The 24858-nt window shown below is 43.6% G+C and overlaps 1 protein-coding gene across 7 annotated transcripts; it reads right to left on the reverse strand.

Moving 5' to 3' along the window:
• Positions 1–2934: 2934 nt before the first annotated feature.
• Positions 2935–17099, reverse strand: RAB7B (RAB7B, member RAS oncogene family). 7 transcript variants are annotated; one of them, XM_088674330.1, is made up of 8 exons: positions 16878–17099; positions 14553–14617; positions 11432–11519; positions 8870–8931; positions 7265–7391; positions 6140–6355; positions 4515–4640; positions 2935–3708 (listed from the first exon to the last, which is right to left on the reverse strand). In XM_088674330.1, the coding sequence occupies exons 4-8, from the start codon at positions 8920–8922 to the stop codon at positions 3628–3630; spliced, it is 603 nt and encodes a 200-aa protein (XP_088530456.1). In that variant the 5' UTR covers positions 8923–8931; positions 11432–11519; positions 14553–14617; positions 16878–17099; the 3' UTR covers positions 2935–3627. The 7 variants fall into 7 exon arrangements, with proteins under 7 accessions (XP_088530456.1, XP_088530455.1, XP_060133101.2 ...); XM_088674329.1 differs by having other exon boundaries at positions 11395–11519; XM_060277118.2 differs by lacking the exon at positions 14553–14617.
• Positions 17100–24858: the final 7759 nt, after the last annotated feature.

Consider the following 24858-nt stretch of genomic DNA (forward strand, 5'->3'; position numbering starts at 1 on the left):
CATAAATGGGATATTTCAGAAACATGTCCTGAACTGCAGGCTGCTAATATCAAACAACTTGATTGACTGGGGATCAGGCATGAAAGGACCATCATGTAACCTTCCCCAGTCTGGTGTCCTCCAGATGTTCTGGACTACAACTCCAATCAATCCAAGCTGGCTGGGGCTGATGGGATCTGGAGTTCAAGACATACGACGTGCACCAGGTTGGAGAAGGCTGATATTGCTGTATGATTAACTTTTGGAGCGAGTGCAACTTTTGCACCATAGGCTCGCCCCACTTTTGCTATCCAAGCCATTGTGTTGAAAGAGGGAGGAGAGAGGCATTGTGCTCTCATCTGAGCCTTCTTTATGGATGCAGTTAGCGGAGATTCCCAAGAAAAGGAGGTTGGTGGTGCTGAGTAGCCTAGGTGAGTCTCCAAAGGCTGAGCCTGGACACTTTCCAGAAGTGATGCAAGGTGTTTAAATTTAAGCAGGCATTTAGTGGTTTGGGTTAAGTGCTGGGTTATTTTAGTTGTATATGTATTTTAGCAATATCCGTTCAAGATGTGTACTGGTTTCAGCTAGAAACCTAGCAAATCGCTGTTGAAAATGCTATTCTAAATATCCGGCATTCTGCTACCAAATTTCTAAGAATCCTGCTCAATGATGTAAGTGCTTTAAAGGCATGTTATGTCAGCCCAGCCCAACAACTGATGCAGCATCCTGCCAACCAGAGGCGTTACTGTGTACATGCCCGGCCTTTGCCATAACACTATTGTACCATACAAGGCCACTTATGCAGTTTCAACACACACCACCACCACAAATGGGACTTGTTTTGAACTGGAGCGCCAGACCAAAAGGTACTCATTTTTTATGTCATGCTCTGGCGCAAATCAGCCAGCTCCTGCGAGAACGCATGACTAAAAAAACTGAGTGTCCCAGTTTGGATCAGCTGGATGTTGGAAGGTACGCTATAAATACATGAATCTTCTTAGTACAAATGTTCATGTTGAGAATGTGGGCATCATGGGGCAAGACCTGGTTCTCTGCTCTCAAGTTGATTTGATTGGGAAAGGTTCATTTCTGCGTATGGTTTCTGCTATCACGTATGCATAGAATTCACAAGTAACTCATTCTACCGTGTTTCTCCCAAAATAAGATGGGCCTAAAAAATAAGACATGGCACGATTTTTTAAAGGTAAAAAAATATAAGACATCCCCCCAAAATAAGACGTGTTGGGGTACCGGTACCCTACCGTGCTGGAGCAGGTCTGGATGGCGCTTCCGTAAGGAACAGGAAAAGGGAGTTGCCTTTCCTGTCAGGAAGCGGATGCGCAACGTGCGCCACATGGAGCGCAGACGGACCGGGAGCCGGGAGAAGCTGCAGCACGCGCCGCGCAGAGCCTCGACCCAGCAGGACCCTGCGCGATCCGCAGCTCGCGCCGCGCCAAGCCCTGACCCAGCGGGACCGGCAAGGGCAGCAGCGCGCGCTTTGCTGAGCCCTGACCCAGCGGGAGCCGGCAAAGGCAGCAGCGCGCGCGCCCTGCCGAGCCCTGAACTGCCGAGCCCTGCCGACTGAACTGAGCGGCAGCCGGCAAAAGCAGTAGCGTGCGCGCCCTGCCAAGCCCCGACAGAGCGGGAGCCGGCAAAGCCAGCAGCGCGGGCGTCCTGCCAACCCCTGAACTGCGGACCCCTGAACTGCCGAGCCCTGCCGACTGAACTGAGCGGGAGCCGGCAAAAGCAGTAGCGTGCGCGCCCTGCCAAGCCCCGACAGAGCGGGAGCCGGCAAAGCCAGCGGCGCGCGCGCCCTGCCGACCCCTGAACTGCGGACCCCTGAACTGCCAAGCCCTGCCAACTGAACTGAGTGGGAGCCGGCAAAAGCACTAGCGCACGCGCCCTGCCAAGGCCCGACAGAGCGGGAGCCGGCAAAGCCAGCGGCGCGCTGTGCCGAGCCCCGACAGAGCTTAATAAAATAATAATAAAAAAAAATAAGACATCCCCTGAAAATAAGCCGTGGTGTGTTTTTTTGCAAGAAAAATAAATATAAGACGTGTCTTATTTTAGGAGAAACACGGTAGCTCAGAACCATGTTCTTTGAGCATGTTCACAAGGACATGTTGACATGTTCACAAGAACTTAAGACCAGCACTGTTTCCAACAGTGCCCAGATATATTCAGAAAGACAGCCAAGCAAGATGTGTGGGAAGCAGCCTTACATCATTGTTTGGCTTTAGTACCTACTATATACTGAGAAGTAAACTGTCTCTATAAACATGTTAAGGGAAGAAAGGCCATCCAAACAATGTAGTGTCGTACCTTGGATCCCAAACGCCTTGGTACGCAGACGTTTTGGCTCCTGAACGCCCCAAACCTGAAAGTGAGTATTCCGGTTTGTGAACCGGTTTCCTGCAGCTAATCAGAAGCCACGCTTTGGTTTCCGAATGTTTGGAAGTCGAACGGGCTTCCAGAACAGATTCTGTTTGACTTCCAATGTAAGACTATATATCCTTGCGTGCCAACCATGACTGTATTATTTTCCAATTTTCTGCTACATTTCCATGCCTGATTCTCTTATTCTTTCCTTAAAAACAACAAAACAAAAACAAACCCATCAGTATTATTCCCCAATGTCTAACTTTGCAGACTTCTCCTCCAAGGCAGGCATTGTCCCCATTTCACAGGGGAAATGTAAATCCCTGTAACATAGGAAGTCAGTTGTTCAGCTATATTTTTTTCTCTCCATGTATAAAACATCCCATTCCAAATGTGTGTATATGGGGGAAATCTCCACTATTTCTGCTAGCACTTGAAGAAATGTATTGGGAAACCCCAGTGGGGATGCTTCAGCAGCATGGCGAGACGAATTTCCCTAGGGGAAACTAAGGACATTGATGGGTTAAAGTGAATTTGCAAGTCCAACCTGACTTTCTGAGGAAGTAAATCGAAAAATGGGGGGGGGGAAGGAACCCAAAGGCTTTTATTATTTGGGAGTATTGTTGCACATACAAAAAAGTCTATGTTCTGAAAATTACTTTTTACAAAAGCCCTGTACCTATAGTAACACCTTCACACAGCTGGTGCTATTGCACATTTGGTGAACAAACATAATGTTTTGCATTTCTGATGTAAATTCAATCTATACATAGTAAGAAGGCACTGAAATCTGTGCTTTGGCTCATATTGTGCTATGTTGAGCACAATAGGAATGTGCTGTATTTGCAGGTAAGATACCAAAGGCTGAAGATCGAGGGATTGACTGCTGCCTACCTGCCTTAACAAAGAGACCACGATGAAACATGGGAGACAGCATTAAATTGAGAACAGACAAATGAACCGAGTTATTTCCTGGAGGTACTTTGAAGAACAAGTCCGAGCACCACTTAGAAATTTGTGGACAAAGGGATCAGAACCACAGTTCAATTTTGCTGGGCTAATGTGACCCAGATGCTTCAGGCTGATTTCCATCAGCATGCTCAGTAATGGTCAGTAATGCCCATCTTTGCTGGAAAATGGGGGGGGGGTCCCTTCAGTTCTTCCTCCAGCCCTGATGGGCAAGACTTAAGAGAGACTTCAGCGGTTCTTCCACACATCAAGCTTTGGACTTGGACAGAGTAGAAAAGTTATCCCTTTCTTAATGACATCTCAGCAACATTTTGTCCTGGGCTGGTCTTCAGGAGTGAGCTTTATAGAATCGGTTAGGTAGTTCTCGATGATCCCTTTGTACTAAAAGAAAAACGTAACCCAGTATGAGTTTATGAAAACAGAGCAAAACAATAGACAAAAAAATAGCTGAGTTGCTATATGGTAAGGGTCATCCCTAGTCAGAAAGCTACTTGGGAACCAAAATCTTGGCATTAAAAAAATAAAAATCCTTTTGAGCTCCTTTTTCTCTGTCTTAACCTGAACATGTGGCAACACCTTGTGGTCAGAGGCAGCAATCTCATCCCACATGCTTCAAGATTAGCGACACCCAGAGAACTCTTTGATGCACAACTGTTTTATGGACAGAAATTGGTTTTGATGTAAGGTTTTCAGTTTGTCATATTTCTGTGGTTGGGAATCTTTATATTTGTTGTCCTAAAAATCTCATCCCTTTTGCAACATCATATTATATATATGATGAGAGTACTGTACCTATAATCCACAATCACATGCAATTCCTACCCCCCCCCAAAAAAATCAGATTTTTCAGAGGTATCATGGCTTCTCTTTTGCAAACTGTAGCATTCTAAAAAGTAAATAAATGATAAACACATGCCTTTACTTTTATACTATATTGCTCTCACTGCACCTGTTTTGGTTTCAGTGCAGAATCAAGACACTCTGGAAGGGGGAAGCTGAACTGCACTGCACTTGGGAGAAGGCCTGCAAGCGAAAATATGCAAGCCCAAAACTTTAAAAATCACACATTAGCCAGACCCAAAACTTTGCTCCTCCTTTGATTTTATGGAAATGATCACAAGAGGGTGCTGTTTGCTTCACATGTTGATGAAAGACTGCTATTTCTTATGGACAAGGCTGCTACTCACCCTCGATAGTGCTTGTCTTGCCAGGGTCTCAAAAGCCTGAACTACATTGATATCATTCTTGGCGCTTACTTCAAAATACGGAATGTCCTTTTCTTTGCACCAGGACAAAGCTGCCTCCCTGGACACCTGCAAGGCAAAATTGAAAGGGATTCAATTGATCTTAGGTTGCTTCCAGACAACCAGTGTCTTAAACATTGATCCTGATTTGTTTACAGGGAGGTTAGGTCGTACTGTGTGTCACACAATCATTATGCAAGCAATGCCAAGCAATGTCCAGGACATTTCCAAATCACTCCATCTTTATTATGAAAATTCAACTTTTGCAAGGAAGTGGGGTTGATCCACAAGAATGCCACTTGGTTCGGGAGTATTAGCTTTTCTGTTGCCTTCTCACATTATGATGTAGAACAAGGTGTGGAAACTCCCCCGCCCTCATGATTCACCCACGTGCAACTGGCTGAGGTCCTGATAAGTCTCAATCTCCAAAGGGTTCTTAACTTCTACTAACAAGAATTAGGTTTTACTGGTGACTCATATTTAGCTGCCCCAATTCATAGCCCTAATCATGTCATCAACATGAATCCTTGTTCCTGGACAGATGGAAAATAAGTGCATAAATACTAGCAGCTTTATAACAAAAAACAAAAAAAACCACTAGTATGTATGCTGACACTTATTGACAGTGATGATCTGTAAATATACTGAAAATGCATTGATAACTGGGGCTAAAGGAAAATGCTCTGCAGTGATCTCCAGCAATGAAAGTTACAGCCTTGCAAAAGATTTGAGTAGTAAGCGCGCATACCCCTACTATTTGTTAATTTCTCTCTCCTCTCCATATAATAAAAATACTTATGTAGCTTGCTTTCCTTTTTCTCTGAATTTGAGGAAACATTACGTTTCTCAATACTTTCATGTAATTGATCACATCTATATATTTAAATAAGGGACGTGGGTAGCGCTGTGGTCTAAACCACAGAGCCCAGGGCTTGCCAATCAGAAGGTCAGCAGTTTGAATCCCCGTGACGGGATGAGCTTCTGTTGCTCAGTTCCTGCTCCAGTCAACCTAGCAGTTCGAAAGCACATCAAAGTGCAAGTAGATGAATAGGTACTGCTCCGGAAGGTAAACGGCGTTTCTGTATGCTGCGCTGGTTCGCCAGAAGTAGCTTAGTCATGGCTTTAAAAAAAGTATTTTCAATTTTTAAAAATAAAAACGTGGGAATTTCCCTCATGGCTAGTGTTGTGCAAGAAATGTGTTGAGTTTCAGGTGTGCATGTGGAATACCATTAGGGAAGAAATTCTGTTAAGGGTCACTCACAAGAGATTATGTTCCATGCTATTAGATCCTGCTGTTTCCTAGTCTGCCAACAGGAGTCGCACAGAACAACATGGGGGATCACTGAATCTTAGAATGGTCTTCACAATTAAATTCCATTGGAATCAATGGGACAAGTTACAGAAATCTAAAGCAATGCAAATGCTGGATCAACCCCTCATTGATTGGGCGTTCTTCTCACGCCATTCTCTAGCACAAGGAATTCTCCTCTCCAATCTTGATACAAAGAGATTTAAAATACATCGAGAGCTCCAGCTTTGCCCCGCTCCCTCACAATTCCTTCTCTTACCTGTCGGTCCTTCAAATCAATTTTATTCCCCAGCACAACCATAGGGAAGCCTTGCTCCGTAGGGATGACCTTCTGTAGGAAGTCTTCCCTCCAGTCATCCAAGGACTGGAAGGAATCCATGTCTGTGACGTCAAAGGCCAGCATGCAGCCATCAGAACCTTTGTAGAATGTGGATACCATGGACCGGAATCGTTCCTGCCCTCCAGTATCCCAAATCTGAAAGTAGGACAAACATACAGGCATTAGCGTTAGCAATCTCTGAACCGCTACAGATATGCTTTCATGCACGATGACAGGTTCCTCCGGCTCAGTGTTTCCCCAACTTTCCCCCACTGTGGACTACTGCAATTTTAAAAGACATAAAACTGTTACAAAATGGCACAGAGCCATACTACGTAACATTATCAAGCCCTAAATGGCTTGGGCCCCAAATATCTGACAGAGCGCTCCCTCCTGCATAGATCTACCTGGGTGCAGAGATCTGACACTTCCACCACTCTGTAAAGTTCATGGCCTGTCTGTGACAGAGCCATTTCTGTGGTGGCCCCCAGATTATGGAATACTCTGTCCTCCAAGGGGTATCTGGCCTTGTCACTGTATACATTTTGGCATCACACTGTATACATTTTTTCCCCCACAGGCCATTGGGTGTGTAAGGTGATATCCTCCCATTTAAATTCAATGTATTATATGGCTTAATTCTATTACACTGCATATAATGTCACTCCCACCCCCGGGACACCCATGAAGGATGAGTTGTAAGTATATACGAAATCAATCCTTGTGAAGTACTCAGAGGTGGTGACCCGAGAGTGCGCTGGTGCCCTGTTTGTGGAATTCCTCCTGCAGAAAGGGCTACCTTGCACCAGATGAAGACATTTTTAATTCCCCGAGCTTTATATGTATTATTGGATATTTTAATTTGTTATTGGTATTTTATTTGTGTATAATCTTCTTTGTAAACTACCCTGGAAGCTCTGCTGAAATGTGGTATAGGAATCTTTTTAATCAATCCATCCATCCACCCACCCATCCATCAATCAATAGGAGCATACAGCACCTGCCATTTCTGAGCACTGCTAGATGTGTGTAAACCAAGCACTTCTACTTCAAGGTATCTCTCACCTGCAATTTCAGCGGGCTGCTGTCCACAACTACCATTTTAGTCAGGATGCTAGCTCCCAGAGTGGTTCGATAGTCTTCGTAAAACTTCTTGTGAACATACCGGTGGAGGAGAGAGGTCTTCCCTACACTAGGGTGAAGTAAGAAACACACGTGATGAATTAATTCTGATGACTGCTTTCTAATAGTTTCCTGATTTTTATGCTAGATGTTTGGTTTAACATTTGGTTGAATTGTAGATTGTTCTATGTTTGCTACTTGTGTGCTTCAATGCTGGCTGCCTTGAATCTCTCCTGTAAAATACTTGGGATAAAAGTCTTTTTAAAAAAACCAAAAGATGCAAAGTATTATTATTCTGGAGTGTGGGCTGCAGGCCAGAACTAGGTGAAGATGCCCATTGGTGGTCTGCTTCACCTGAACAGATGAAACTGGAGGAAGTCGCTAATATATCCCCTGTTCAAACCAAAAACTTATGACTACTAGATATAATAAAACACTGTTCAATTAGTCTTTGTGCTCAATGCTGGCATTGTGTCATCGTCTCAGTGCTGCATCTATTGATTTTTGTAGTCTGTTCTGCAGGCTGATCTTAACTCTCCAGAGTATAATTTTCTTTAGCCTGCATTTCCCGCATTCTCTTCTTTTTCTGGACTTAACTGTCTAAAAATATGTCTGTCTAGGGAAAGACTGCTGGAACCTGTGGCCCTCCAGATGTTGCTGGACTATAACTCCCAACATCCCTATCATTGGCCTATGTGTAGGGGAACGTATGGGAGCCCTGATGTTTGATATGGTAAACAGTTAAAAAAATTCATCTGTAAAATTAAGAAAATTAGCTTGTCTCGATCTTTGTCCTGTTGACAATCCCTCATATCATCATCAATACGTTTCTAGTGCAATTTGACCAAAACAATAGAGAAGATGGACACTTGTGGTGTGCTATTTCTCTTAAAACCAGCAAGTAGAAATTCAATTTTCTGCTCTATGAGGGGCTGAGCTGCGTGCTTTGATCTGATATTTTCTCCAATAGGACAACTACGGTGCATATACCTTTTTCCTAACTTGATATCCATTGTGATGACTCTCCTGATTTCTGAGAGGTATTTCTCACAACAATATAATACAGCATGATTGCTGTTATGATATGGTTATGATAGCTATCTCCCAGAACTTAGCGAGCTCCACTGTTGAAAGCCAGGAGATCACTGTCATTGTCAAATTGGTAGAGTTCTCTAATGATAGGGATTAAAAATGCCATGAAGTGTTGTAACATTTCTAGCTGGGAAAGCCAACATAGGAGTTCCAAATTCAAATCCACACTTAGAAATGGGTGGCCTGGACCAGTTGCCAACTCTCAGCCTAGCCCACCTCCCCGAGTCATTGGGAGGATAAAATGGGAGTGGGAGAACCAAATGCTCTCCTTGGCTTCTTGGAGGGTATGTGGAAAAATATAACTAAAATCAACATAATAAAATAAGCAGTGCTATCTAAAACCCAATATGTTTTTTTAAAAAAACAACAACACCACCATTACAGTGCTTATGTGGAGAAGTAGAACATCTCTTCAAACTGACTTTTCAAACTCCAAAAGCAAAGAATACTGCTTACCCTAAAGTGCCAATAATTATTAGTTTCAAATCCACTCTTTTAGTTGAATTCATAAATGGAGCCTAAAGGGAGGGAAGAAAAAAGACATTCGTCAACATCTTGTAGCTTGAATCATCACAATGCTATAAATGCTCCATACCCACAATAGCGGAAGCCAACAAAGCCCAGGCATCCGACCGGTCAATGGCCTTTTGTGTCACTGTAAATGAAGCATCCTTGCTTCTCCTTGGATGAGACTCTTCGATTAAGACTGTCCCTTGAGACTTGGGTCCATTTTTGAAATAAAACAAAAATATGCCTAACAGGTTTTCTAGATCCACAAACCCCAGTAAATTATCCTAGTGTCCCCACCAAGTGAGGTGCGGAGCTTTTTCCAAGGTGGCATCCCAGCTGTAGAATGCTCTCCCTTGGGAGACTCACCTGGCTCCTACTTGATGCCTATTCCAGTCCCTTCTCGTTTTCCCAGGCCTTTTGGCATCTATTATAAAATCTGTATACAATTTTTGTTAAAAAAAAAGTTTTGCTGAGTTTACAGTGGTACCTCTGGTTGCAAACGGGATCCGTTCCGGAGCCCCGTTCGCAACATGAGCAGTACGCAACCAGCACCAGCGCTTCTGCGCACGCGTGGGTCGCGATTCGGCGCTTCTGTGCATGCGCATGATGTCATTTGACGCTTCTGCGCATGCACGAACCACCGAACCCGGAAGTAACCCGTTCCGTTACTTCTGGGTTCGGCGCGTTCGTAACCCGTGTTGTACGCAACCCACAGCATTCGTATCCAGAGGTATGACTGTACTTGCTGCTGTTTTAGCTTTTTAGTTTTATGGAGCTTTATATTTTGCAGTTTTTAAAATCTGCATTTTAATTGTTTATATTTATGCTGTAAGCCACCCATGAGGGGAGCATAAGTACTGGGCATTTGTGTCTTTGTTCCCATCTCCCCTCCTCCCTCCAATAATTCCTGCATTTATGCAGTACTTTCTGCAGCGGTGAAAGGAGAAGGGACCGGGAGCATCCTTCACATACAGTCGACAAGGAGACTATTGACACGAAAATGGCTCTGAACAAGCCTATTAGTGTTGGTGCTGCAGGCAAGAGACACCCCACTCAGCAGCACTGAGCAAAGCCTTTCTCTCTGGGTGCATCACTGCTGCTGTCAAAAACTGCACAGCATGAACTTCTATTTGTCTGCCTGTTGCCCAAGGCTCTATTTTGTGTTTTCTCTGAAACAAGGGAGGAAATTTAAAGCCCTAATAAAGAGGCATTAGAGATAACAAGTGAGTGGATTACTTTCACTTTGTGGAAGGGTTTGGGAACAACGGCTTGTATGCAATGTAGAGCTAAGTAACCATCTGCTTGCACAGTACTACAGTGGTACCTTGGTTTCGAAAAGCTTAGTTCAAGGACAATTTGGAACCCGAATGCTGCAAAACCGGAAGTACCATGCTTAAAAATCCTGCTATGGCTTATTTTATGACTACGTCTTAAAATAGGAGAAACGGGGTAGGTGTTCCGGTTTTCAAACTTTTTTTGGAAACCGAACGTGCTCCGTATTTCCTGTTGGGCTGCTAATTTGCATTCCCCCATTGTAATTCAAGCCTTTTATTTCTGATTGCAGTGTTCTGAGGTGATATCTGGAGCTTATATTTGGTGCTTTTGTTTTTGCTATTTATTTTGTGTTTTTTGTTTTGAGGCTTTTTCAGTTAATTTGTTTTTTTGACTGTGGATCCCAGTTCAGCTACGGATTGATTTTTAATTTTACTTTTTATCATCTACAACATTGTTTTATTTATTTTATAGTACAGTACATTGTTTATTGCTTTCATTTTATGGATCAATGATCTCGTAAGATAGTAAAATCCATGTTAAATTGCTATTTTAGGGGTTGTTTTTAAAGTCTGGAATGGATTAATCCATTTTGCATTACTTTCTATGGGAAATCCGCCTTGGTTTTGGAACGATTTGGTTTTAGAACAGACTTCCGGAACGGATTAAGTTTGAGAACCAAGGTACCACTGTACTACTACTACTACTACTACTACTACTACTACTAATAATAATAATTTATACCCCACCCATCTGGCTGGGTTTCCCCACCCACTCTAGGCGGCTCCCAACAGAATATTAAAAACACAATAAAACTTCAAACATTAAAAACTTGTCTGAACAGGGCTGCCTTCAGATGTCTTCTAAAAGTCAGATACTTGTTTATTTCCTTGACCTCTGATTGGAGGGTGTTCCACAGGGCGGGCGACTGAGAAGGCCCTCTGCTTGGTTCTTGCCCTCTTCTCCCCCTACCCCAAATGCCCCAGGCACATACCCTTCCCAAATCTGCTCCAGAGGTTTGGGGAGAAACTCAGAACAGATCTGGAGGCACGCAGGGAGGGGAGAGGGAGGGAAAGTCCTGTTGTACAAGTATAAATCTTTGCACAAGCATGACAGTTACTGAGCACTACATTGGATACAGTCCCTTTCAAGCATGTAGGAATGGGAGAAATGACCTATGGTAGAAGTTTCTGACTTGCCTGCACTAATTCTCAGATTTTCTTTTTCACAACAGACCTTCAGGGCATCCAGCTGTTTTCTCAATGCAGCAACCACACCCTTCTCTCAGGCACCTTCTCCACCACTAAATTTGTGCAGTAAAAGCCTGCAAAGAAAATTGTGGCTGATAGTGACTCACATCTCCCTTTGAACTTTTGGGTTTTCTTTAAAAACAAACAAAAACAGCCAACCACCACCATGTCATATCATGCTCTCCCTGCCCTTCCCACTAATTCATTGGGTTCTGCTTATAAAGGGTTGGGTGTGATGTCATGTCAGTTGGTTTTCATTCCAATTTTACACCGTAGATTGCAGGAGAAATCAAATGCAGGCTGGTCGCAGCATGATGGCTCTAGGTTGACATTTAGCTAGGCCCTGAGAGCGCCAGTTGGCAGCAACAATATCACAGTGCTAATGATCTGCAAGGAAGCGCCTGAGCAAGCAGGGCATAGGTAACCCCACCCATGCAGGATTTGCAGTGAATGTCACATGGACTTAAAGTGAAACTCTGTTAGCCATTTACCCTACATCAGGAGGAGAATAGCCTAGATCAGAGGAGAAATATAACCTTAAAGGACAATTTGCTGAACCAACAGACTTGATATTTGAGATAGAGGAAGAGGAAGAAGAAATTACTGTTCCACCGGTGGGAGAGGTGGAACAGGGAGGGTATCAAGAAGAAACCACTGTTTCACTGGTGGGAGAGGTGAAACAGGGGAGGGTGGGAATTCAAAAGCCCCCCCCAGGGGAAAAACAAAAAGGTTAATACCCCAGTGAGAGAGGGGAAGAAGCAAGTAGATGGGGGGCAGAAAGATAATGAGAATGGAAATAAAGTGTGGGAACTACAGAAGAGGGGGGAAAGGGTTCGGCAAAATTTGGATTGGGACAGATTAGGAGTGGGATGAGGGAGAACTGCATTAATTTCTATTGACTGATAAAAAATGGTCTGAATTCGGAATGCATTAAGGAACCGGCTGAGGCTTCTGGAGATACCGATTCCAAGGAAAGGGGGATAGATTCAGTTTTGTGGGTGGGAATAATAGGGGGTAAAATATTTTGATAGATAAGTTTGAATATTTTTGGGTAAAGGGTAGAGAATAGTAGATAAATAATAGCAATGTGAACTGTGAAGGGTTATTGGTTATAAAGAAGTTACAATTTGGAAAAAAGAATGTGATTTTAGAATTGGGAACTGCAAGAGTTAGTGCATTATTTAGAACTCAAGAAGGGGGAATGAGGAAGTCCGAAATGTTAAGATTTGAAGTTATATAGTAGAATTTTTTATCTTTTTCTTTTTTTCCTTTTGTTTTTTCTATCTTATTCTATCTTATCTTCACTTATTGATATGTGAAGAATTTTGGGGAATAAGATTTGTTGAAATTACTTTATATTCTTTTTGTATTTTTCTATTGTTCTTTTTTTCCTTATATAAAATCCAATAAAAATTATTATTATTTTTAAAAAAAAAGATCAGGAGGGGGGAACCTGTGACCTCCACATATTGCTGCACTACAACTTCCATTCTACCTGACTGTTGGCCAGTTCTGGGGCAGATGGAAGCCCAGTAACGACTGGAGGGACACAGGTTCTCCAGCCCTGCCTTAGACCATAATACAGTCATACCTTGGGTTGCGTACGCTGCGGGTTGCGTACTCGGTGGACCTGGAAGTGTTTACTTCGGGTTCCGCCGTGCACCCATGCGCAGAAGTATTCTGAGTGCTTTGCGCATGCACAGAAGTGTTCTGTGTGCTTCACGTGTGTGCAGAAGCGCTCTATCGGTGCTTCATGCATGTGCTAAAGCGCTGCTCGGGTTGAGTACTTTTTGGGGTGCGAATGGCACCCCGGAACGGATTGGGTACTCAACCCGAGGTACCACTGTAAGCACAACACAGGCTTAGGAGTCCACAGATTGAAGAGCCAAATTGCCAATCTTATGACAAGTGAGATCTTCCAAGCACAAGCAGCTGACTCACTTTGGATTTCAAAAGAACAAAGACCCATAATGACAGCAGGGAACTGTTATTTCATTATGAAGAAATCTCCATCCTCGTCACCACCTGGCAGGGCTAGTTTTCCAAATATAACTGCTACAGCAACCCATGACATTGCTCAGATTTCACCCACCACTTCTGCTCCGGATGACGTTTGGCAATGACAACCCAGTCATTTCTTACGTGGGTGGGTTCAGCCTTCCCACAAGGTCACAATGGTTTACCAATGGGATTTACATAGAACTCCTTTTGTATATGGCATGCTTCTCCCTTTCATTTAGGCCAGTACCATGTAGGGATACTATCTCTCTCCCCCAGCTTTAATAATAATAATAATAATAATAATAGTTATACAGTTACAATTTGTTGGCAGATCTATTTATAAAACAGACATCCTTGTTTACTAAAAAAATAAAAATAAAACAGAATTGAAAAGAAAGAAACTGGCATTTTGGGGGGGAGGACAATATAACATATATTCATGTCAATATAATGTCATGAATAGATCAAAAGGAAATATATCATCATTTATTCCAGAGATGTAAAAACAAGACCCATTTCTCAGTAAGTTTGTTTTCTTGATTATGATGAATCACATTTTTCATCATTACTATAGTTTGTCAGGTTTTCATTAGCCGGTTATGGTAGAGGGATCTTTATCTCTCCATTTTTGTGCAACACAGTTTTGCTGTCGTTAGCAGTGAAGTAATAAGCTGTAAATCAGTGTTAATGCCCTCAGAGCAAACTATCAGAAGAAGAGTTGTTTTAGAGTTACCTGGGAGAGCATAACCTGTACTTATTTGTATAATGTTCAGTACTTCCATCCAGAAGGATATATTTTTTTTTGCAACTTCTGACAATATATATTACATCTGCCATAATTCCATTGCACCTGCAGCTGTGCACGTTTTGACTGAAAAAAGTTAAATTCTGTGTTTAATGCAATGATGAGTACCTGTAGTTCTCCAGATGTTGTTAGACTTCAGTCTAGTTACAGAACTTTGCATTCAGTGTGTAGTTAGATCCTAGCAATGTCAAAAGGAAGTTTTGAAGAGACAGTGTGGTATAGTGGTTAGAATGTCAGACTAGGACTTGGGAGACCAGGTTTTGAACCCCAAGGTTGGTCACTGCTTCTCAGCCTAACTTACCTCACAGGGTTGTTGTGGGGATTAAATGGGGGGGGGGGAGAACGTTGAACATCACCTTGAGCTCCCTGGAGAAGAACAGGATATAAATGCAATTTAAAAATGAGCAGAAGTACAATAGGTGCAGGTTCCAACAGTGCTTTATTGCCATGCTTGGAAAAGCTGCACCTGTTATTATCCGTTTCCAAAAGGAAACAGATGGGGGTGGGGGATGAAATCCAAAGAATGAAAGAAACGAAAGCCATCTCTGCATGCTTATGTTGTGCAGGTGTTAGCTGAGAAGGGCCCTATCTGTTAAGATCTTCATACCTGAATGAGAGATACCAAAGCTACAGAGATTTTATCTATAGTCTCCCTTTGGGTGCTTATACACACACGAGTGTGTTTATATGGCCAGCTTTTTGTGTATGCCCAAACACCTGCACAACAGGCAGAAATGCAAGAGAGATTGCTTTTGCTGATATGGCTACACAGTGATCTGATCTTGTATCATTATGTGTTGTGTCAGAGCAAGGCTGCAGCTTAGTGGTAGAACCCTGGCTCTGCATTCAGAAGATCCCAGGTTCAATCACTGGCATTTCGAGGTAGGCCTGGGAATGTGCCCTTGGCTGAAATCCTGGAGTACTGCTGTCAGGAATACTGCTGAGCGAGATGGACCAATGGACCAACTCTTTATAAAGCAGCTTTCCGTGTTTCTGTTATATATGCTGCTATAAAAGGAATAGCAGCCTTGCCAGGAGAAAAGTGGATTCTAATTTCAGCAATCATATACTGTACTGTTTACGATTATGCTGTGCTGGCTGCATATACAGGCCAACCTTCCCCCTTGGGCTGAGTGACGTATAGAAGTTATTTGGGGGGGGGGCTCTGTAGCAGCAGACAGAACAGGCTTCCTCTTTCCAGCAGTGCATTTGTACCTGTGCTTCTCCATTAGGCATGAAAAGAGGACGGGGCTCTTGCACCTTCAATAACTATATAGATGGATTTATCAAAGGTGCAGGTGCTCCATGCTCTTTTGCAATCTGGAACCCTGTCTTTCCTCCGTATCTCTCCTGCTTGAATTGTTTGCTCTTTCCCTAACGTCACAGCTATGGCTTCCTGGACAACAAATTTCCACTAACTTTTTAAAGTTCCCGCATCTGGAAAAAGGGGTATAAATGCCATTTGCCGAGTTCACACACAGTGTTTGTTTCAAAGAAAGCGACGAACAATGCCACTTTCTCTTTCTTCCTTTTTTCCCTTTCGTACTGACTCTGCCTTTAACACAGCCACATGACACACAGGTATGACTCAGGTAATTGGTTTCCCTGGCATAGAGGTATGGTTGGAAAAGCTTAACTTGCCTACTGCGCAATCCAAGACATGCCTTGTCAGAAGCACCATTAAATTTAATTAGACTTGACACCCAGGTAAGATTTTAGTCTCAGTTGTTATGCAGCTTTGGTGAAAGTTGCAGAAACAGCAAAACGAAACCTGGCAATCCAAAATCACTTGTTTTTTCCTTACATGTACCCATGTCCCTCATTAAATGGAACAATGATCACTTGCTCTTGCAGCCGGCACTTTCTCACCATAAGTCCCAGGGCAGATTATGCTTGCCACCCTCCTGTGACTTTATTTGTGACTCCATATGCACTCAGACAGTGCCTGGAAATAGCCTTGGGCCTATTCAGCCCATTGTGCTGCACCGGCCGAGAAGCAGCCCAGCTCCTGCCCAGAACGCCAGATGTGAACCTTGATCGCTGGGCTCAGATTCCTACATTTTTCCCTAGTGTTGTCCCCCCACCCCCGCCTTTTAAAATTATCCTTTGTTTTTCAAGATGCAGCTCGCATGAGCAGAAGGCCCAGCCCTGTTCAATTCCCCTCTATTCGGTGAGTCACAAAAAATGAAAGCAATTGTCCCGGGCACGAAGGAGTGGAATCTGATACTTCCCCCTCTTCTCCACGTCTGAGGATTTTTCTGCTATGAGCGGTGGAGAAACGGGAGAAGAGACAGCCGCTCTTTCTTCCCCTGATCTCCTATTCCACATGCTGGGGAAGATCTCCCCATGCAACCTCCCTAGATCTCCTCCGTCAGCTTCTTAGAGAAGTTTCCCCAGCTCTGAGAAGGGTTCTCTCTCAGCCACCGCTCGGGTGCAAATCTCGCTCGCTCTTTGTGCTTCAAGTTCGGCGTTACAAATGAATCCGCCTGCACAGCAATTGGGCATTTAACTTATGGATCCCAGGGCCACCATCTCCGGCCATCTGCCACACGCTTGCTCCATTTGCAGGCGAACCGTTTCAAAAGGAGGCTTACATAACTACAGGGCAACAAGAAAGAGGACTTACTGGTCTTCCTCCTCCGGCGTGACCCGGCTTTTTTGCAGAGCTGCGAGGTTTGGCGCCCGTGCAAACTCCTCACGGCTCCTCTGTGCTGCTCCCGAGAGCGCGCAGGAGAAACGTGTTTGGGGAGGGGGCTGAAGAAAGGAAGGAAGGAGTTCAGAGCAGGATCTCTTGCCACCGCAGATCCCTCGAGCGTGGATCTTCTTTTTCTCCCGTTTCTCTTTCCTCCCAGCCCCCACCCCAGTGGGAGGGCTGAGGCAGAAAGAGGCCGTCCAAACATGACAAGAGTTTGCAAGAGGGTTGAGAGTTTTAGACGCGCACAAAAGTCTGCAGCGCGCAAAGCACAGGGCAGTAAGCAAGTTTGCTCGGAAGTTTTTCCTACTCTCTGAAGCTTTCTTGGTATTAAGTATGGTTAAGAATATAGGCTGGAAGGAAAATTGCACAGCGGTGACTGCATAAGCTAGAACAGGCATCCCCAAACTGCGATCCTCCAGATGTTTTAGCCTACAACTCCCATGATTCTTAGCTAACAGGACCAGTGGTCGGGGAAGATGGGAAATGTAGTCCAAAACATCTGGAGGGTCGAAGTTTGGGGGTGCCTGAGCTAGAATGTAGTAAGAAAAGTGGGGGGGGGGGTGCCGCAAAAGAACAGTATGCGTTACTTCCTGGTGTAAATGGATTTGGAGCGTAGAGTGGTTCAGTCCACACACAGGCTAGGTTTGCTTCTCCTGGGTTGGTCCTTATAATACTTCATTTCTTTAATCGTTCAGTTTTGTTTTTTTATCTGCTCATTCCTCAAGTCTGCAAACAGTAGTCCTTGAAGTGAACGATCCTTTATCATTCTTGGGGTGCTTCCAGGTGGGTCATTTATTACAGAATAGCCATAGTACATTCATTCACATTTATTGGAGGTGAGACAGGGGTTTCCACCTTCCTTTTGTAATCCTCCCTCCCATGTTTCTTCTGGGTTTTTCCCACTGTACTGGGGAAAAGCTATCTTTTAAAAATAAAATATCGTACAAACTCCAGAGCTCTTTTGAGCAGTGAGTGTTTGCCTCCTGCCCTGACACTCTAACATTTCATTTCCTTCGTCAGGTGTATCTGACGAAGTGTGCATGCACACGAAAGCTCATACCAAAATAAAAACTTAGTTGGTCTTTAAGGTGCTACTGAAGGAATATTTTTATATTGCATTTCCTAATTTTCAGAAGAGATCCAGTTTACAGTTTCCACCATTGCCAGACCTGCTTTTTGTTTTGCTTTAATAAGTAGTTGATAACCCCAATGGCCACAGGACCACTGTTCTGTTTAGTTCATCCTTGCCCACACTGATTGGCAGCCTGGCTCTATCCTGTCTGTATGTGACAGGAACTGAACTGGGACTTTATGAATGCAAAGCACAAGCTCTGCCACTGAGCTATGGCTCTTCCCCTGAAGGTAGCACCAGGAGTCACTGGATCGGCTTGACTTTTGGGAACGGGAGAAATCCCTTTCACTCTGTTTTTGCCACTGTTACTTCCCTTTCTCCCAAAATACTGGTCTCTTGTAGTGTACATTTTGTTCCAGTCCTGTTAATTCTGCATAACTTAAGAAGAACAGGAACATTCTCAGAGATCTGGTACTGAGGTAAGGTAAAGGTAAAGGGACCCCTGACCGTTAGGTCCAGTCGTGACCGACTCTGGGGTTGCAGTGCTCATCTCGCATTACTGGCCGAGGGAGCCGGCGTACAGCTTCCGGGTCATGTGGCCAGCATGACTAAGCCACTTCTGGTGAACCAGAGCAGTGCACGGAAACGGTGTTTACCTTCCCGCTGTAGCGGTCCCTATTTATCTACTTGCACTTTGATGTGCTTTCAAACTGCTAGGTTGGCAGGAGCAGGGACCGAGCAACAGGAGCTCAACCCCTCGCGGGGATTCAAACCGCCGACCTTCTGATCGGCAAGCCCTAGGCTCTGTGGTTTAGACCACAGCGCCACCCGCGTCCCAAGATACTGAGGTATTAGTCCATATATCTGAAAACCAATGTGGTTCTTCAGTGATGTAGGAAACGGACTAAGCAACAAGATGGTCACATTTAGTTCCGTGCCATGAAAAGCTCTATCTGCTTATTTCTGCACATTTTTGGGTGGTTGGCAGCCATAAACACAGATTCTAACAACAGTAGATAACAAACAAGTTCTGCAGGTATCTGCTTCAATGCTTACTGGAGAAGGGACTGGCTTCATGCCTGAGGCACTTGATTACTAACAAACGTAAGCAGATTCCTTTACACCTCAGAAGTTCCTACAATGTTCCAAAACACCTCTCCCATAGTCGTGAACCTTTAGAAAACTGTCTTTTTATTTATTTTGCCAGCTTTCTTTACCTGGAAATTGATTCAAGGACAGAAACATTGAATACATGACCTCTGAAGATTGGGTGGTGAATACCTGAAGCATTGCTATAAAATTGTAGGAGGACAGATTCTTCCCATTCTTCCATAAGCAATGCAAATAATCTTTTCTATAGATCTTCCGGGGGGGGGGGGCAGGATGGGGGAATATCTCAGTCACACACACACAGCTGTCAATAAAAATAAAAAAATTCCTTCAGTAGCACCTTAAAGACCAACTAAGTTTATATTTTGGTATGAGCTTTCGTGTGCATGCACACTTCTTCAGATCTGAAGAAGTGTGCATGCACACGAAAGCTCATACCAAAATATAAACTTAGTTGGTCTTTAAGGTGCTACTGAAGGAATTTTTTTATTTTGCTTCGACTCAGACCAACACGGCTACCTACCTGTAACTAGAGCTGTCAATAAATTTGCCTGTTCTTGAATCTTTTAACTTCCTGATTACATTTGCTTTTATAGCTGCCTTGCCTAATCTGCACGGGCCTGCAGAAGTTTTCCTGATTATGAATTACAATGCCACAATCTTTGGGAGACACAGCAAAGAAGATTTGCTTGTTTATTGACTTTCAGCTTATGGGGAAATGAAGAGTAAAGTAAGCATAGTGCTGGCATGTGACTCTCATACCAAGAAACCCCGGCAGTAAAAGTGAGCAAAGCAATTTATGAGTCAGAACTGCAAAATCATAAGATTGGCCTAAAATTCACAAGACTTCTAAAACAAATATTTCTACCTATAACCTCATCTGGCTTTTTAATGATGCTGCCTCTGGGAACCTAATTTGGATTGTATTTGTCCTTAAAATACCTGAGACAAGGCTGAGGTTTGGTTTCCATTTTATTGATGATGAACTCAATATAGGATGTTGAAAGAGGAAAGTACAGTGGTACCTCTACTTACGAATTTAATGCGTTCCGAACACACATTTGTAAGTCGAAAAAAATTGTAAGTCGAATCCCATAGGAATGCATTGGGAGAAAAAATTCGTAAGTAGAAGCAACCCTATCTAAAAGTTCGTAAGTAGAAAAAATCCTATCAAACCACATCCAAGATGGTGGACGGAGCTCCATTCGTAAGTAGAAACATTCGTAAGTAGAGGTACCACTGTAGTATACTGGATGTTGATCAGGAACTGATCTCCTATGGCTTTCCAGGTGTTGTGGACTAAAGCTCCCATCCTCCCTGACCATTCGCCCTATTGGCTAGGGCTGATGGGAGTTAGAGTCCAATGCAGGAATTACAACTAAATTTCATTTGTTATTTGAACACATGGGAACAGGAAGCTCCCTTATATTGAGTCAGAGAATTGGCATGGCCGGATCATTGTTGTCTGCATCAGCTTTCCCTACCCTGGATTCCAACTCCCCTCAGATCATGTCAGCATGACCAATGGCCAGGGATGATGGGAGTTGTAGTGTGACAACATCTGGAGCAGGTTAGGAAAGACTGGTTTACAGTGGTACTTCGGTTTAAGTACACATTTGGTTCCCGAAGTCTGTACTTAACCTGAAGCGTAATTAACCTGAAGCGAACTTTCCCATTGAAAGTAATGGAAAGTGGATTAATCCATTCCAGATGGGTCCACGGAGTACTTAAACTGAAAGTACTCAAACCAAAGCATACTTAAAATGAGGTATGACTGTACACTGATTGGCAGCAGCTCTCCAAGATTTCAGAGAAACATGGTGAACAAATCAGTCACTTTCAGTATTTCTCAGTTTTCCAATTTTACGTTCAGCTCACCCCATTTCTATACCGGTATTTGTTGCATTTTAGTTATTTTTTAAAAGGGAGATCAGTATAGAAATAATTATATATACTGCATCTGCATTGATAACTTGCAGGCAGGTAAACATGTAGATTTCTGCCTTTGAAAAGTATTATGCTGAAGGAGATATCAGTGGTATTACGTATACGGGTTATGAGCTGATGCAAGCATGCAGAAGAAACATGTTACAGATCGTCCTTGACTGTACCACTTCAGAATGTAGGTGGGGGACATTGCTTGTTAAACTTCCTAGTGTATCAGACAGCTGGAATCTGGCCTAGCACCCAAGTTCCCTGTAGAGAGTTTTTGACATGAAGTGTCGAAACAAAGAAAAAACAAGATCCCTCCTCTTCAGGGAGGGGGGAATTTGCAGGCGGGACCCGCTCCACGCACCGAGCAGGGGGGACGTGTTCGCCCCCCTGCTCTACCTATACCTGCTGCCGTGCTCAGAGCCCTGGCTGGCCAATAGGGCCAGCTTGTGGGCGGGGTTACCTGCTTCAAATGAGCGCGGCAGCCTCCAGATTGCCCCCTTTTGCTGCTGCTCCTCATTGGATCTCCCGCCCACCCTCCCTTTAGGTCTTCCATTGGGGTGTTCGCTTTGACCTTGCTATGGACTTCGGTTGGTTGCCTTTGGTTGCCCAAGGGCCTGGTAGGAGTTTTTTATCCAATTGGCTAATTGGCACCGGCCTCTTGGTTTTTTCGCCTACCTCATAGCAATTCGTCACAACTTCTTCGGTATTTGGCGGTAGGCATTGGAATATGGAGTTGTCTGGTGTGTTCGAGGACTGGTTGTGGCCATCATCCAACCCTCCTCTTATAGGGGTATCCCCTTAAGGGATCCGGCGGTCGTGGATCCTGTTCTGACGCCCTGCTGGTGGCTAGGGCCATGGCACGACCCCCGGTAACACCAGGGGGAGCTTTCAGCTGTATTTGCATCAACAGGCTCCTTCCTCGGGGTGATAACCTGATATGACCCCCCCGCCGAGCGGGGTGGAGTCACGCTTGCTAGCGAGTCCAATACCTCTCACTTGCTCTAACCAATAAAGTTGTGGCCTTATTCTACCCATTAACTATAATACCATGTGTCACTGTGTCTTTATTTCTCGTGGGGGGCGGGTCCTCGAACCGCAAGCAAAACCTATCACCTCTTTACCATTGTAATCTGTGTGTGCGTGTGTTTTTTAAAAAAACTTCTGAACTGGCTCTATGGCTATGAAATCACATGATCTGCTATAGGTTGCTGAAGAGGCAGATTGCAGCTGCGAATCACAGTAGTTATATGTTTAGCAGTGAGGATTACTGAAGAGTCATGAAAGCCTTCAATCTCACTTCCTCTTTGAGCTTCTGAGTCTCTTAAGGACAGAACCAGAAGTCATCTGCAATAAACTCACTTCTGTTTTCCAGTAACATGCAGCTTCACTTCCCAGTGAAGGCGGTGAATGTTCTGTGTGTCTGGAGGCAGTGGAAGGATGGATGGCAGCTAATGGATTGAGGTCGAATCCTGACAAGATAGAAGTTATTGTTTCTGGGGGACGGAAGACAGGCAGCTGTGGGGGACTCCCTGTTCCCAAATGGTGTAACTGTGCCACTAAAAGACCAGGTGTGCAGCCTGCGAGTCATTTTGGACTCACAGCTGTCCATGGAGGTACAGGCTAATTCTGTGTCCAGGGTGGCTGTCTACCAGCTCCATCTGGTATGCTGGGTGAGACCCTATGGGCCTGCAGACTGTCTCATTAGAGTGGTACATGCCCTGGTTATCTCCCACTTGGACTACTGCAATGTACTCTGTGTAGGGCTACCTCTGTAATGACTCTTCTTCCTCCCATAAGTTGTTAGGGACAGATGACCTGCTCCCACTCCCAGAAGGAGCATGGCTGAGCCAAAGGCGTTTTGCTCTCTCAAATGCTGGCACTGCCTTTACTGGAGAAGTGCACTCCAAAATTCTATGTAGCATAGAAGGGCCCCAGCTGCTCCTCTCTTGTGTTTTAACTGCTCATGTGAGCACACAGTGTAACTGTCCATTGGAGCAGAACTCCCAGAAGGTTGCAGTTCAGTTTGCTTAAGGGTGATTTTTCAAGTACACCCAGAAACGGAATTGCAGTCTTTAAAGGGGTAGACCACGTGTGAGCAGGTATCTGCACAAAACATTTGGCGAAGATGACAAAGAGAAGATGGGCACGGCGCCTGGCAAGACAAGTTTGGTACAAACTCAGTACACCGATAGGGGTGAGGCATCGGGTGGAAGTGCTATATACTGATAGTACTGTATTTCAGTTGAAGCCTGGGCATGTGATCCTTGAAAGTATTGAGATCTGAGCCTTATGTTGATCCATTTCCCAGCGCCGACATGGGTCTAAATATATAGTCTAATTTATTGTCGGTTTCAGTTTTTTTAGATGTTTAGATGTTAAATGCCTAGATGTTTTAAATTTTGTATGGATAAATGTTTATTTCTGACTGACGGTCGAATAAAATTGAATTGAATTGACCCATTTCTCGAAAAGGAATCCTTTGGGAAAATTGAATATAGCCTCGTAAAGGCTATATTCAATATTCGTAAAGGCAACAATAAAAGGGTAGCAGTCAATTAAGTTTTACTCATAGCAGACCTTGAAAGTAATGTACCTAACTTAATCATGTTAATTTCAATAGGTCTACTCTGAATAAAATTAAGTCAAATGTCACCCAAAATCTCTTTCAATAAGGATTGGAGTTCCAAGCCTGTCATGTCACAAACAGAAGCTTTCTCTATACCTCATTGTCATGGGAGGAGGTGAGGTGGATTTTCAACCTGATAGGGTCATCAGGGGAACAATAAGCCTCCCTTTCCTCTGGTCCCAATTACAAAGGAAAGGAAATACCTGTAGTTAAATAGAAATCAAAGGCATAAGAGCAGGCTACACATTCAGCTTCATATCTATGGGGCCTTAGTTCCTTATCTGTTGCCTTCTGTGATATTCCCAAGATGTGTCTTGCTTTTGTGTCATGTACACTTTCTTAACACAAGAGTAATCCTTGACTTTAGCATCAGACCAAACTCTTAGGAGTTGTGGTATAAATCAGGGATGTGCACACTAGTAAATATATCTGCCAACGCCCTCAAAAATCCACCTGCTAGAGTCAGCTGCAAAATAGTAGATCAGCATTTAGAACTGAGCTAGAAGTTCTAAATGCTAGAAGAAATTCACAAGCTTTCTTCATTTTGAGAGCCTAATTTTTATTTTTAAAGCCCATTTGTTGTTGCTATTGTTAAGCACTTAGGAGTCAAAACCCTTACATCATTCCTGCATATCATCCTGCAATATAACAGTAAATTCCCATCTTATCTTTCTTCTGCCTTTGAAATGATAAGATAATGTAAGAAATAGCATTCTTCAATCCTGGCTGCTAGTTAGCCCCTTGAAGAACATTAGCATTTTAAAACATATTTTTTGTAAACCACTTGGAGGTTTAATTTAAGATCAAGTGGTGTAGAAAAGTTATGAAGTAAATAATCGAGCAAGCAATTATTTTATATTGAGGTCAACATACCTTGCTGTCATCATATGTTTCAAAGATGTGCTAAGATGCAAGTTAAATTACAATAAAACTGCTACAAAATTCTTCTTGGCATTTTTTTCATTTATATGTTAAATTCATTACCTGCAGAGCAAATATGGTGGCCCCATACCAAATTCAATAATGATAAAAACACAGTATTGTAACAAAAACATTAAAGTCATTACAATCATAGCAGAATCTGAAGCAGGAACGCCAGTAACTGGTCTGGACCTGACATGTTACTTCCAAATAAGGAGATGGTCTGTGTCTGAATGGGTGACTGCCGT

This window comes from Zootoca vivipara, chromosome 7 (genome assembly GCF_965207765.1).
Source record: "Zootoca vivipara chromosome 7, rZooViv2.hap1.1, whole genome shotgun sequence".
NCBI lineage: Eukaryota > Metazoa > Chordata > Lepidosauria > Squamata > Lacertidae > Zootoca > Zootoca vivipara.

Excerpts from the sequence above, each read along its gene's own strand:
- RAB7B (XM_035123888.3), bottom strand. The coding sequence starts at position 8,922 with ATGAATTCAACTAAAAGAGTGGATTTGAAACTAATAATTATTGGCACT. Across the intron at positions 4,641-6,139 it reads TTGATTTGAAGGACCGACAG|GTGTCCAGGGAGGCAGCTTT; the intron begins GTAAGAGAAGGA and ends TTTGCCTTGCAG. Across the intron at positions 3,709-4,514 it reads CAAGACAAGCACTATCGAGG|TACAAAGGGATCATCGAGAA; the intron begins GTGAGTAGCAGC and ends TTTTTCTTTTAG.